Consider the following 14,104-nt stretch of genomic DNA (forward strand, 5'->3'; position numbering starts at 1 on the left):
GAGAGAAGCTGTGGGATGGAGGACATGAGATGGGGACGGATGTAAATTCAGGAAATGAGATCTCTGAGAGATGCCAACATTAAGGGGCGGCACGGTGGCTCAGTGGTTAGCACTGCTGCCTCACAGTGCCAGGGACCCAGGTTCGATTCCAGCCTCGGGTGACTGTCTGTTTGGAGCCTACACATTCTCCCTGTGTCTGCGTCGGTTTCCTCCGGGTGCTCCGGTTTCCTCCCACAGCCCAAAGATGTGCAGGCTACGTGGATCGGCCATGCTAATTTGCAAATAGTGTTGAGGGATGTGGTGGAGCTTGGGTAGGTTAAAGGGGCATGGGTCTGGGTGGGATGCTGCAAGGGTTGGTGTGGACTTGTTGGGCTGAAGGGCCTGTTTCCACACTGTGGGGATTTTATGAATCTATGATCTATTAGAGAATGGTTGTAACTGAGGACTTCAGTTGCCTGCATAGTTCAGTGATAGCATTAAGGGCGCAGAAGAGTAAATATTTCTAGATTGTGCTCAGGAAAGTTTCTGACAGCAGCTGGTATCCAGTGCAAAGGATGGACCTGGGTCTTGAAAAGGAGATGGGCCAAGTACATTCAGTGTCATTTGGGGACTATTCAGGCGAGAGTGATCTTTGTGCTATGAGGTTCAGTATGGCGGTGGAAACAGACCATAGGCAGTCCAGAATGAGGACATTTCACTGAGGGAGAGTTAACTTTAATGGGGAACAAAACAGAATGACGCTGGAGAGTCTTAAACAAAAGTTTGATGGGGAATAAAACCTAGCCGAGCAATCACCTACTTTCAAAGAGAAGTATATTCCCTTGAAAAGGAGAGAGGGCAAACAAATCCAGACCTTCCTGGATGAAGAAAGGAATGAGAAATTATGATAAAGAAGAAAGAGTGTGCTCAGATGCAAAATAGAGAATGAAGAGGAACACCAAAGCTTCAGCGTGGAGTGCAAAACATGTTAGAGAAGCAAAGAAGAAACTAGCAGCTAACTTAAAAGCGATTTTAAAGCCTTCTCTAGGCATATATCTAGTTAAAGGTGCATTAGGGCCAATTAGAGAGCAAAACAGGGATTTGGAAGGAAGAAGGTAGCTGTAGTGTTAAATACTTTGCACCTGTCTTTACCAAAGAGAGTGACGTCCCCTAGGCTATGGTGAAAGAGGAGGAAACTCAGACACTACAACAGTGATAAGGAGATAATTTAAGTTGACAGGACACCAGGGCCAGATGAAGTGCGTTCAAGGATGTTGAAAGAAGTGAACGTGGAAATGGCAGAGGACTGGAAAATTACAAACATGACGCTCTTGATCAAAAAAAAGATAAGCCCAGGAATCACAGAGCAATCAGCTTAATTTCAGCAATGGGGAAGCTTCTAGAAACAATTATTTAGGGTAGAGTTAGTAGTATTTGGGTTGGAAACAACTGAGGTAAGTTTCAATCAGGATAATTAGAAAGAAATGAGGGCAGAGTTGGCTGGAGTGGACTGGGAAAGGAGTTGAGCAGCAAAGATAGAGGAACCATGGTGGACTTTTAAGGAAATAGTTCATGGCTCACAGCAAAGACATATCCCAGTGAGGAAGGAGGGTTCGGGGGAGGAGGTAAGCCAATCACAGTTAACCATAAAAGCTAAGGATAGCATCAGATTGACAGAAAAATCATACGATGTGGCAAATATCTGTGGCAAGACAGAGAATGGGAAAGTTTTAAAAGCCAACAAAAAACGACCAAAAAGAAAATATACCGGGGGGCGATAAGCTTTGGGGGCAAACTTGCAAGCCGATGAGAGAGCAGCACTCTGAAACTAGGATGACAAGTCAAGATTCTTTGGGGACTTGACAGGGGAGATGTGGAGACGTTATTTCCCCTTGTGGGAGATTCTAAGGGCAAAGGGTTTAATCTCAGAATCAGAGATTGCACATATAAGACAGAGATGAGGATGAATTTCTTCTCTCAGAAGGGAGTGAATCTGAGGAATTCTTTACCACAGAGAGCTGTGTGTATCTGGATCATTCAGTATATCCAAGGCTAAAGCAGGCAGATTTTATCTTATGTGTAATATAATCGAGGTGCATGGGAAAGGTAGGAAAGTTGAACTGAGGATTCCCAAATCAGCCATGATTTCATTGGATGACAGACCAGACTCAATGGAATCCTGTCCTTATATTTTACGATCTTACCTGCAAAGACTAGGTTGATGTAAAGAGCCAGCATTGATTTGTGAAGGAGGAATCATGTTTAACTGATTTACTGGAGTCTTGTTGAAGAGGTAACAGGAACCATTGAGGTAAAGGATTGATATGATGTACATGGAGTTGCAGAAGGCATTTCGTACAGTGCCACACTATAGATGGGCCCAAGCTGACAGGTCATAGTGTAAAAGGGAGATTAGACATGGGATTGGTTGAGAGTTAAGAAGCGAAGACTAATGATCATTGAACACTTCTGAGTCTGGAGGAAGGTTTGTCGTGGACTTCCCCAGGAAGCGAGATTGATTTCCTCACTTTCTCTGATGCACATTAATGATCTGGTGTACAGGAGACAATTTCAAAGTTTGTGGATGACCTGAACTTGGAAGAATGTTCAGCTGTGAGGAGGACAGCGCAGAACTCTAAAAGGACCCAGTCAAGTTAGAGGGGGGTGGTGGGCAGAGAGGTGGCAGATGCAGTTCAGTGCAGAGAAATGTGAGGTGAAGCACTTTGGTGAGAAAAACATTGAAAGACAAGATAAAGGAAGTGGTACAATTCTAAAGGGGGAGCAGAAGCAGAGGGAGCTGGAGGTCACAGATCACTGAAGGTGGTGGGATACATGCAGAGAGCAGTTAATAATAAAGTATGGTGTCCTCCTTTATTAATGGGGACATAGAGCACAAGAGCAAAGAGGTGATGCTGAAATTGAATAAGACACTCGTCAAACCTTCAGTGACGTGTTATGTACAGTTCTGGACACCAAATGTTACAAGAATAGCTTGGGGAATGGGATACTTGAGCGCCAGGCTTCAGCTGCTATTTTGTACACAGTTCTGAGGGAGGGGTATGAGTGCATTGGGGGAGAGTGTGCAAAAGAGATTTCCTAGAAATGTTTCTGGAATGAGTTGTGAAGGTAGATTGGAGAGGATGGGAGTGTTCTTGGACAGAAGGCGGCTGAGAGGAGATCTGATGGTTTTCAAGATCATGAGCGGGCTGGCTGTTGGAGATAAGAAGAATCTACCTTTGATAATAAAAGGATCAAGAACGAGAGGGCACAGATTTAATGTGATTTTCAAAAGAAACAAATGTGATGTGAGAATAGTTTTCTTTTGTGTCACAGTGAGTGATTTGGCTTTGGAATGTATTGTCTGGAAGTGTGATGGAGGCTGATTCTGTTGACACAATCAAAAGAGTATTGAATGGTTATTTAAATGAGAACAATGTGCAAAGACATGGAATAACCCTCAGGAGGAAAATGGCAATAAGCCCTGATGCTCTTTTGAACAGCTGGTACTGATATGGTGGGCCCCTGGCCACCTGTTAGAGGTGGAGAATGTGGGGTGGGGGTTGCGGGGAGGCATACTGGGGGTGAGGGGAGATTGGAGAGGGTGAGATGGGGGGGGTGTTGGGCAGATTGGAGAGGGGGAGAGACTGGGAGTGTTGGGGAGATTGGAGAGGGGGAGAGACTGGGAGTGTTGGGGAGATAGGAGAGGGGGAGAGACTGGGAGTGTTGGGGAGATTGGAGAGGGTGAGATGGGGGGGTGTTGGGCAGATTGGAGAGGGGGAGAGACTGGGAGTGTTGGGGAGATTGGAGAGGGGGAGAGACTGGGGGTGTTGGGGAGATTGGAGAGGGGGAGAGACTGGGAGTGTTGGGGAGATAGGAGAGGGGGAGAGACTGGGGGTGTTGGGGAGATTGGAGAGGGGGAGAGACTGCGGGTGTTGCGGAGATTGGAGAGGGGGAAAGACTGGGGGGGTTTGGGGAGATTGGAGAGGTGGAGAGACTGGGGGACGGGTTGGGGAGACTGGAGTGGGGGAGAGACTGGGGGAGCGAGTTGGGAAGATTGGAGAGGAGAAGGGACAGGGAGGCAGGTTGGGGGAGATCAGAGAGGGGAGAGAGTGGGGGTGGGTTTGGGGAGATTGGAGAGGGGGAGAGACTGGGTGGGTTTGGGGAGATTGGAGAGGTGGAGAGACTGGGGGACGAGTTGGGGAGATTGGTGTTGGGGTGAGACTGCGGGGCATGGGGAGATTGGAGAGGGGGAGAGGCTGGGGGTGTTGGAGAGATTGGAGAGGGGGAGAGGCTGGATGGGGCGGAATGTTTGGAAGACAAATTTATATTTAAGGCCTTTCCGGGAACTGTTGAAAATTTTTGGAATATTGGAACATTTCTTGCATTGAGATGCATTAACATATGTTTCGTTGGAAGGTCAACTCAACTGGTTAATGTATGCTATTGGTCAAAAACCTTTTACTAAAATCAAATGCTTTGGGAAAATAGCTAAGCAAATCTTTAAAGGAGTGAAGACATCGAGTTTGTTGCTTTCATTACTTGGAAAATGTTATATCACCCGATTTTCTCCTGTGCTAAAGGCCAAGCATTGCTGAAACTCTCATCCTTAATCCCTGGAGACCTGACAATTTTAATACTTTCTGCAGAAGGGTCCAGGCCCAAAACATCAGCTTTCCTGCTCCTCTGATGCTGCCTGGCCTGCTGTGTTCATCCAGCTCCACACCTTGTTATCTCGATTTTAATACCCTCTTAACTTCCTCTTACTTTCTTAATCTCAACCCATGCTCACTGACTGACTGGTTCCAGCAACTTCTGATCCTGATTTACAAATGTCTCTGTTTCCTGGTCTATCCCAGCCTCTGGAATTTCCTCAGGCATCACAATTCCACTGGGATCTCTGCATTCCTCTCTTTCTGTTCTTTGAGCGTTCTTAAATTCAATTGTCTTTCCGTTGAGAATCAGCTTGGATTTATGAAGGGAATATTGTGCCAGACACATATATTGGAATTTTTTGAGGGTGTAGTTAGCAGAGTTGACGGGATGGGAGCCAGTCAATATGTTTCATCTCGACTTTCAGAAGGCTTTTGATAACATTCTTTTTCTACTCATTTGTGGGATGTGGGCATCGCTGGCTGGGCCCAGCATTTCCTGCCCGTCCCTAGTTGCCCCTTGAGAAGGTGGGGGTGAACTTCCTTCTTGAACCGCTGCAGTCCATGTGCTGTAGGTTGACCCACAATGCCCTTAGGGAGGGAAATCCAGGATTTTGACAGAGTGACACTGAAGGAACAGGGATGCATTCTGAAGCCAGGATGGTGAGTGGTTCGGAGGGGAACTTGCAGGGGGTTGTGTTCCCATGTATCTGTTACCCTTGTCTTTATAGATGGAAGTGGTCGTGGGTTTGGAAGGTGCTGCCTGAGGGTCTTTGGTGAATTTCTGCAGTGCATCTTATAGATAGTACACACTGCTGTTACTGAGCATCACGCTCCTGACTTGTGCCTTGTAGATGGCGGGACAGGCTTTGCGGAGTCAGGAGGTGAGTTACTCACCGCAGTATTCCCAGCTTCTGACCTGCTCTCGTACTCACTGTGTTTATGTGGTGGGTCTGGTTGAGTTTCTGGTCCATGGTAACCCCCAGGATGTTGATAGTGGGGGGCTTCAGTGATGGTAACATAAGAAGATAAGAACATAAGAAATAGGAGCAGGAGGAGGTCACCTGGCCCGTGAGCCTGCCCTGCTCTTCATTAGGTCTCATGTTAAAAAATTATCATGTGAAATTAAAGTTTATGTGATCGGGGTCGTGTACTGATGTGGACAGAAAAGTAGCTGGTGGAAAGGAAACAATAAGTAGGAATAAGTAGGTCATTTTCCGAGTGGACGGCAGTGATCAGTGAGGTACCTCAGTGACCAGTGCTAGGACCTCAGTCACTCTTAATATATATTAGTGATTACCGAAGGGAACTCAATGTAACATCTCCAATTTTGTGTGAGAGACAAAGCTGGGTGGATGGGTGAGCTGTGAGGCGGATGCAGAGATGCTTCAGCGTGATTTGGACAAGCTGATTGAGTGGGGAAAGGCAAGGCAGATGCATTATAACTGGGGTAAAATGTGGGGCTATCCACTTTCGAAGCACAAGCATGTGTAAGCACAAGAATGTGTAACAAGGCCTGGGTGTCCTTGTGCACCAGTTGCTGAAGGTAAGCATGCAGGTACAGCAGGTGGTGAGGAAGGTAAATGGGATGTTGGCCTTCATTGCGAGAGGTTTCAAGTACAGGAGCAGGGATGTGTTGTTGCAGTTAGACAGGGTCTTAGTGAGGCCGCGCCTGGAAATAATATATGCAGTTTTGGTCTCCCTTTCTGAGGAAGGATGTCTGACAATGGAGGGAGTAGGCTCATCAGAATGATTCCTGGGATGACAGGACTGGATGTGAGGACTAGATTCACTGGAATTGGAAATCTGAGGAGGCTCTTATAGAAACCCACAGAATTCCATGCTCAAATAGCCAAATGCCCACTCCTGTTTCCACTCTCAGCATCTCTCCTGTGCCATGTCTTCAGAGTTTGCCAGGCTCAAAGCTACAGAATTTGCTCCATCTCACTCTCTTACTCTCTACTTATCTCTCATTTCAGCTCCTTTCTGGTCTGTAAAATGTTCTGTGGATTGTCTGTTGGGACCAGTATCTATTTGTCTGGACCAGTATCTCTTTGTCCGGGCCACCACATTCCTGTGAACATTTCGTTCTGTCAAATATGCCGTATCAATACACATTGTTGTTGTTGGTGGCTGTTGAATGAATAAATGGCCCTGGAAATTAACCCATTTGCAGGGAAATCTTAAATGATATGCTGCTGACAATGTCCAATTTATCAACTTGTGCTTCCCTCTTCATTTCTGAATCTTCTCTCAATTCCCGTTTGAAAATCTTCCCTGTATAATATGCAGTCCCTGCTCTTCTCAACAGATCAACGTCAGCAATGTTTCAGTCGTCAGCACTGTTTTTCCATTCTCACACCGTTAACTCACACCCTGTCCAAAACCACATCGCATCAGAGCAGCTCACACACTCTGAGTGCTATCCCAAGCCCACTCTCAAAATGTAACATCCCTTAACCACATTCAGGGTCACACTGGGACAGGAGTGTTGCTACAGGAGTCCTCAACATTGCCTCTGGACCCCATGAAGTCTCATGGTTTCAGGCTAAACATGGGCAAGGAATCCTCGTGCTGATTACCACGTACCGCCCTCCCTCAGCTGGTGAATCAGTCTCTCATCAATGTTGAACAACACTTAGAGGAAGCACTAAGGATGGCAAGGGAACGGAGTGTACTCTGGGTGGGGGATTTCAGTGCTCACCGCCAGGAGGGGCTCGGCACCAGGACTACCCATCGAGCTGGTCGGGTCCTAAAGGATAGAACTACTAGACTGGGTCTGTGGCAGGCGGTGAGGGAACCAACAAGAGGGAGAAACATACCTGAGCTCATCCTTACCAATCAGCCAGCTGCAGGTGCATCTGTCCATGACAGTATCGGTAAGAGTGACCATCGCACAGTCCTTGTGGAGACAAAGTCCTGCCTTCACATTGAGAACAGCCTCCATCGTGTTGTGAGGCACTGTCACTGTGCCAAATGGGACAGACTTCGAACAGATCTAGCAACTCAATGCTGGGTATCTAGGAGGCGCTGTGGGCCATCGACAGCAGAATTATACGCCAGCGTATATACCCAGTATATCAACCATTACCATCAGGCCAGAGGATCAACCCTGTTTCAATGCAGAGTGCAGGAGGGCATGCCAGGAGCAGCACCAGGCTTACCTGAAGATGAAGCCACCAAACAGGACTGCTTGCACACCAAACAGCGACAGCAGTAAGTGATAGACACAGCCTAGCGATCCCACAACCAACGAGCAGATCTAAGCTCTGCAGTCCTGCCACATCCAGTTGTGAATGGTGGTGGATGATTAAACAACTCACTGGAGGAGGGGGCTCCACAAATATCCCCAACCTCAATGATGGAAGAGCCCAGCACATCAGTGCAAAAGATAAGGCTGAAACTTTCGCAGCAGTCTTCAGCCAGAAGTGCCGAATACCCACAATGCATCTGCAATTCTGATCGCCCGCCCCCTGATCATTACACTGCTAATGCCAACCTTCGAGTGCTCAGTCCACAGTGACATTGTAAAATCAGCCCAACTGTGAGGGCCCAAAACACGCTCTGAGTATACCACTCCTAAGTCACTCTCCAACTCTCCAAATGCAATGACTGACCGGTGTAGAGGAAGCTTTCCTCTGTATCTGTCCCTGTGCTGGGAGTGTTTGATAAGGATGGTGTAGATGGAGCTTTACTTTGTATCTAACCATCATGTTGCCCCTCTTCTGGGAATGTTTGATGAGGAAGAGTGTAGAGGTAGCATTCCTTTATATCCAGCCCCGTGCTGTCCTTGTCCTGGGCATGTTTAATGCCAACAATGAGAGTGTATAATATTTTTGAACAGTTTATTATGAGTGTTGAACAGATGTGCCACTGATGGAAGTTGGCTGTGGTGCCAGCTGGGTGATCAGCTGCTGGGCCCGAGCTCGCTCTGCCTCCTCCACACAGTCTTGGCTCTGAAACGGAAAAGGGCTTACTGTCATGTGGATTCACTGTGAGAGCAAACTGGGCACCCGGCGTCAAGCTGTATCTTAAACCCGAAGCGCTGGGGTTCGAGGCGCTGGGATCCGAGGCGCTGGAATTTGGCACACTGTAACCAGAGGCACTGGAACCGGATGCACTGGGACCAGGCTCACTGTGCCAAACACACTGGAATCAGGCGCGCTAGAACCGGGTGCACTTTACCAAGCACACTGGAACCGGGCGCACTGGAATGAGACGCACTGGAACGAGACGCACTGGAACGAGACGCACTGGAATGAGACCCGCTGGAATGAGACACACTTTACCAAGCACACTGGAGCCAGGCGCACTGGAATGAGACGCACTGGAACGAGACGCACTGGAACGAGACGCACTGGAATGAGACCCGCTGGAATGAGACACACTTTACCAAGCACACTGGAACCGGGCGCACTGGAGCCGGGCGCACTGGGACCAGATGCACTGGAATGAGACACACTCTACCAAGCACACTGGAATCGGGCGCGCTGGAATCAGGTGCACTGACTGATGAGGATACCAGCAGCTGATGGAATTTAAACTCAGTGAGTAAACCTGGGACTGAAAGCTGGTCTCAGTGACAATGACACTATCCTCAATTGTCCTAAAATCCCATCCTTTTCATTAATGTCCTTTAGGGAGGGGAATATGCCCTACTCACCTGACCTGGCCTATATGTGACTCCTGACCCACAGCGACATCCTCTGAAATGGCCAAGTGAGGCACTCAATTCAGAGGCAATGAGGGATGGGCAACAAATGCTGGTCCAGCTAGTGTTGCTGACATTTGTTTAAAGAATACGCAAGAAAAGGTCCTCAGGTCACGGAAGATGCTTTCTAAATCTGCTTTTCTGCTCCCTGGGGCTTCACGTCTCCCGCTCCCCAGGGCCACATGCAACGTTTTACCTCAGCAGTGACGGGTGCCCTGGTTCTCCCCTGGGCACGGCTCTCCGCCTCCCTGTGTGCCCACACACTGTCGGCTACGCACTTGTTGCTTGTTGGTACACGAGGACCACTCCGACCAGCAGCTCCACTGCCCGTTGGTGTAACCTGCTGCTCAGTGACGAGAAAACAGACACCGTTCACCGCTGCTCCATACAATCCCCCCAACCCCCTGCGCCCCTCCACGCGCCCCGCACCTGCTGTGTGACTTTCAGCCACCCCCATGGGAGAGGGCTCTCTCCCCCTGCTCTTCCTGCTTCCCACCCCATGACTGCCCCAGTGCCCACGTCCTGCTGGGAGCCCTTTCCACACGGTACTGTCCGGTGAGCTGGCACCCCATTCGAGGCAGGTTAGCATTCATGAAGCTGCTGTTTCTACTCGCTGTTATAGACTTGTTAATCCCAAAGCCGTTCCCCCTGAAGGGGACAACCCCACACATGGCACTAGCCATTCAGGAACCTGGAATGCTTTACCACTCCCACCAAGCCCCATCTCAACACCACAGTAACAATCGTCTACAGATCAAACACCTTTCACCCTCATCCTCGACCCACCCAGTGCACTCTTGGGCCTGGCACGATGTTGGAAAGGGCTGGCAGTGGCATGTACTGGTCTTTCGGGAGAATGCCAGAAGTAGCTTCAGTGGGTATGGGGGTAATGTGGAAGGGTTGGCAGCTCAGTGGGGGAAGGCCTGGTTTGGTATAGGAGTGGGGTAGATTTTTCCAGCCCCGGCCCCCACTCCCTCAGTCCCCCTTGGCAGCCCGAGGTGGCAGCAGTGGCAGGATGGTCTCCCTGACACACCTCACAGCGTGAGGCACAGAAAGGATCCTCCAGTTAGCGAAAGGTTTGCCTGGCAGTGTTTTTTTTTGGACCTTTTTTATGTTTATGTGGTAACGCCCCAACACTGAGCGGATTCCTTCAATTATTTCAGTGGAATTTGGGGCAAGCCATTGGATTTCCAGGGTCACTGGGCCCTCTACAGCCCTTGGCTAGGGGGAGAGAAGCCAGAAGGGAGGGAAAGGAGGAGGTGAATCTCCTTGAAGAGCTTCAGCCAGGCGTTTGGAGAAGGGTGCCGACCATTCGAGAGCGTTGGGAAGCTGGGTCAAGTGACTATGCATTGACTCACCTTTGCCTTTGTTTTGAGGTTTGGAGGTTTCACAGGCCAGCCCCTGGAACATCATGGGGCACAGGCACTGACATTGGCCATCCAATTGGATCAGCGTGCCGCCATTCATACACGGCGCACACTTACAGACACTGTACTCCGCTTCATAGTCAGATGTAGCTCGCTCCAGGTTCTGCCGGATCACTAAGGCATCCCTCATTGTGGGTGGCACCAAACTGTAGACTGGCTTCAACTGGCAAAGACAACATTGCAACGTCAGTTACCAAAGTGTGGCCGGAAATGATCCCAGAATGATACAATGCAGAAGAGGCCCTTCAGCCCATTGGGTCTGTACCATAGAAACTACTGTCAATTTGCGAAAGTCCCACTCTCCCGCACTTGGCCCATAGCCTCAAATGTTATGGCATTTCAAGTGCTCATCCAGGTACTTTATAAAGGTTGTGAGCTTCCTGTCTCAACTCTCCTCCCAGGCAGCACATTCCAGAACCCCACTGCCTCTGAGTGAAAAGGTTTTCCTTATAACTTCTCTAAACCTCCTGATCCTCACCTTAATATGATACTCTCCTGTTGTTGGCCCTTCAAGTAAGGGGAGCAGCTGCTTTCTATACACCCCATCCCTACCCCTCATAATCTTATACACCTCCACCAAGTACATCTCCCTCCCCACACCCCACCTCCAGCCTTCCCTGTTCCAAAGAAAACAACCCAATGTTATCTAACCCCTCTTCATCTGCTGGTCAATCCAAGCTGTCCTCACAAAACACGAATGTTAGAATATTATGGATTGACATTTAGTCCTCTGCACTCATTCTACACACAAACCAACTTGTAACCAACTTCCCCAATGCTCTCCCTGTGTCCATAATCTTTTAGTACCCTTTATTATTTAAGTTTAAGGTTTTAGTCTCAGATCCAAAATTTCCCACTTTCAAACTGAAAGTAGGAATTATGTTGTAGTATGGCTGCAGAGATTTTGGAATGTACTGGTTGTAATTTTCCAAAATTTTCCAGATCCAAGTAGTCTAGAAAACTGCAAATCCAACAGAATATTCGGGGAACGGAGTGAGACAGAAAGCAGGAAAAAAATGGCTAATTGATCTAACTTCTGTCATTAAGTCCATTATGAAAGAAATAGTAACAGGAAGCTTATAAAAATAGCAACAGCAGAGTCTAGGAGATAGTAGGAACTGCAGATGCTGGAGAAGGGTCTAGGCTCTTGGCCTGCTGTGTTCATCCAGCTTCACACCTTGTTATAACAGCAGAGTCTATATGGTTTAATGAAAGAAAACTAATGTTTGACAATTTTATTAGAGTTCTTTGAGGACCAACAAGCAGGGAAAATAAAGGGGAACTAGTAGATGTGGTGTATATGGATTTCCATTTGACATTTGATTGGGGGCCACATAAAAGGTTAATACACAGGATAACAGTGACAAGTCGGTATTGGAGAGCATAGGCTGACTAATAGGAAGCAGAGTTAGGGATAAATCAGTCATTTTTAGATTGGCAAATTGTAATGAGTGACATACCACAGGGATTGTTGGCAGGGATTCAATTATTTATATTCAAGTAGTTGGATGCGGGGACTAATGGTATTGTAACAATGTTTGTATGTGATACAGACAGCTAGGAAAGGGAGTTGTGAAGAGGATAAAAAAACCCCACAAAGGCATAGGACAGGGTAAGAGAGTTGGCAAAAAAAAATTGGCAGGTGCGCTAAAGTCTGGGAAGATGTGAAGTTGTCAATGTTGACATTTGGAATGGAAAAGCAGAATCTTATTTAAACAGATGGAGATGCAGAATGTTGCAATGCAGAGGGATCTGGGCATCATTCTATGTTAATCATCAAAAGGCCCAGCAAGTAATTAGGAAGGCTAATGGAATGTTGGCCTTTTTCACAAGGGGCCTGGAGAATAAAAATAGGGACATCTTGGTCCAGGGCTGTGGGAAACCAGCAGGTTACTGTCGGCTGATCTTATCTGTTTATTTAAGGAAAGATATTTATATTGAAAATAGTTCAGAAGAGGTTCATTAGGCTAATGCCTGGTTGTCTTTGAGGAAAGTTTGAGCAGGTTCCATTTCCTCTGAAGGGCGTTTAGAAAGGTAACACTGAGGGATTGGATAGGGATAATGAGAACATGTAACTTTAAGGGCATTTAAATGGTCATTGGATAAACATATGGATGATAACAGAATTGTGTAGGTTAGATGGGCTTCTGTTTAGTTTCACAGGTCGGTGCAACATCGAGGGCCGAAGGGCCTGTACTATGCTGTAATGTTCTATATTTCCTCGTTAAGATTTAGTATGATCCAGGAGGGCTTTGCACCCTGGAAGGAGTGCTCAGATTGTAACTGAAGTTTCAGAGATTATCAAAAGGAGCTGAAACAGAGTTGATTTGAAATGAAATAACTTGCACTTAGGGAAAAACATTTCCCTTCCTTAGCAATGCGCTTGCCCTCAGCAAAGCATAGGTGGTACAGTGGCTCAGTGGTTAGCACTGTCACCTGACAGGGCCAGGGACCTGGGTTCAATCCCACTCTTGGGTGACTGTTTGTGTAGAGTTTGCATGTTCTCTCCGTGTCTGCATGGGATTCCTCCCACAGTCCAGAGTTAGGCTGCTTGGCAATGCCAATAAGCTGTAGTGTCCAGGGATGGGTGGGATGTCCTTTGGGAAAGGGTACGGTCGACACAGAGATATACAGCATAGAAAGAGGCCTTTCAGCCCAACATGTCCATGCTCACCTGACATCCATTATAAACTTTGGCCCATATTCCTCCAAACCCTTCCTATTCATATACCCCTCTAAGTGCCTTTCAAATGCTGTACTTGTACCAGCCTCCACCATTTCCTCTGGCAGCTCGTGAAAATGTTGCCCCTTAGGTCTTTCTTACATCATTCCCCTCTCATGCCCTCTTGTTTTGGGCGCCTCCACCCCAGGAAAAAGGCCTTTTCCCTCTCAACATCAGAAAAACCAAAGAACTGATGATCAACTTCAGAAAGAAAGGAGGAGAACACACCCCCATCTACGTCAATGGAACTGAGGTTGAGGGTGGAGAGTGTTGAGTTCCTCGGAGTGACAATAACCGACAACTTGTCCCCGATTTCCCACGTAGATGTGACAGTCAGGAAGGTACAACAACGCCTCTCCTTCCTCAGGCAGCTCAGGAAATTTGCCAAGTCCATAAGGACCCTCACCACCTTCTACAGATGCCCCGTTGAAAACATACTGTCTGGGTGTATAACGGCCTGGAACAGCAACCGCTCTGCCCAGGAGCGTAAGAAACTACAGAAGGTGGTGTGCGTAGCCCAGACCACTGCAGAAGCCAACCTTCCATCCATGGATTCCATTTACACCCCTTATTGCTGCAGAAAGGCTGCCGACATCATCAAAGACCAATCACTCCT

General features: G+C 47.8%; 1 protein-coding gene across 2 annotated transcripts in view; it reads right to left on the reverse strand.

The window, feature by feature from the left end:
- Positions 1-8,459: 8,459 nt before the first annotated feature.
- The window catches only part of c9 (complement component 9), a 44,745-nt gene continuing 39,100 nt past the window's right edge, over positions 8,460-14,104 (reverse strand). For both annotated transcript variants that reach the window (XM_059645048.1, XM_059645047.1), the window contains 3 exons: positions 10,698-10,929; positions 9,536-9,682; positions 8,460-8,584 (listed from right to left, as the gene is read on the reverse strand). In XM_059645048.1, coding sequence (XP_059501031.1) covers positions 9,537-9,682; positions 10,698-10,929 — 378 coding nt within the window. In that variant the 3' untranslated portion in view covers positions 8,460-8,584; position 9,536. The remainder of the gene's footprint in view (positions 8,585-9,535; positions 9,683-10,697; positions 10,930-14,104) is intronic.

This window comes from Stegostoma tigrinum, chromosome 3 (genome assembly GCF_030684315.1).
Source record: "Stegostoma tigrinum isolate sSteTig4 chromosome 3, sSteTig4.hap1, whole genome shotgun sequence".
Taxonomy (NCBI): Eukaryota; Metazoa; Chordata; class Chondrichthyes; order Orectolobiformes; family Stegostomatidae; genus Stegostoma; species Stegostoma tigrinum.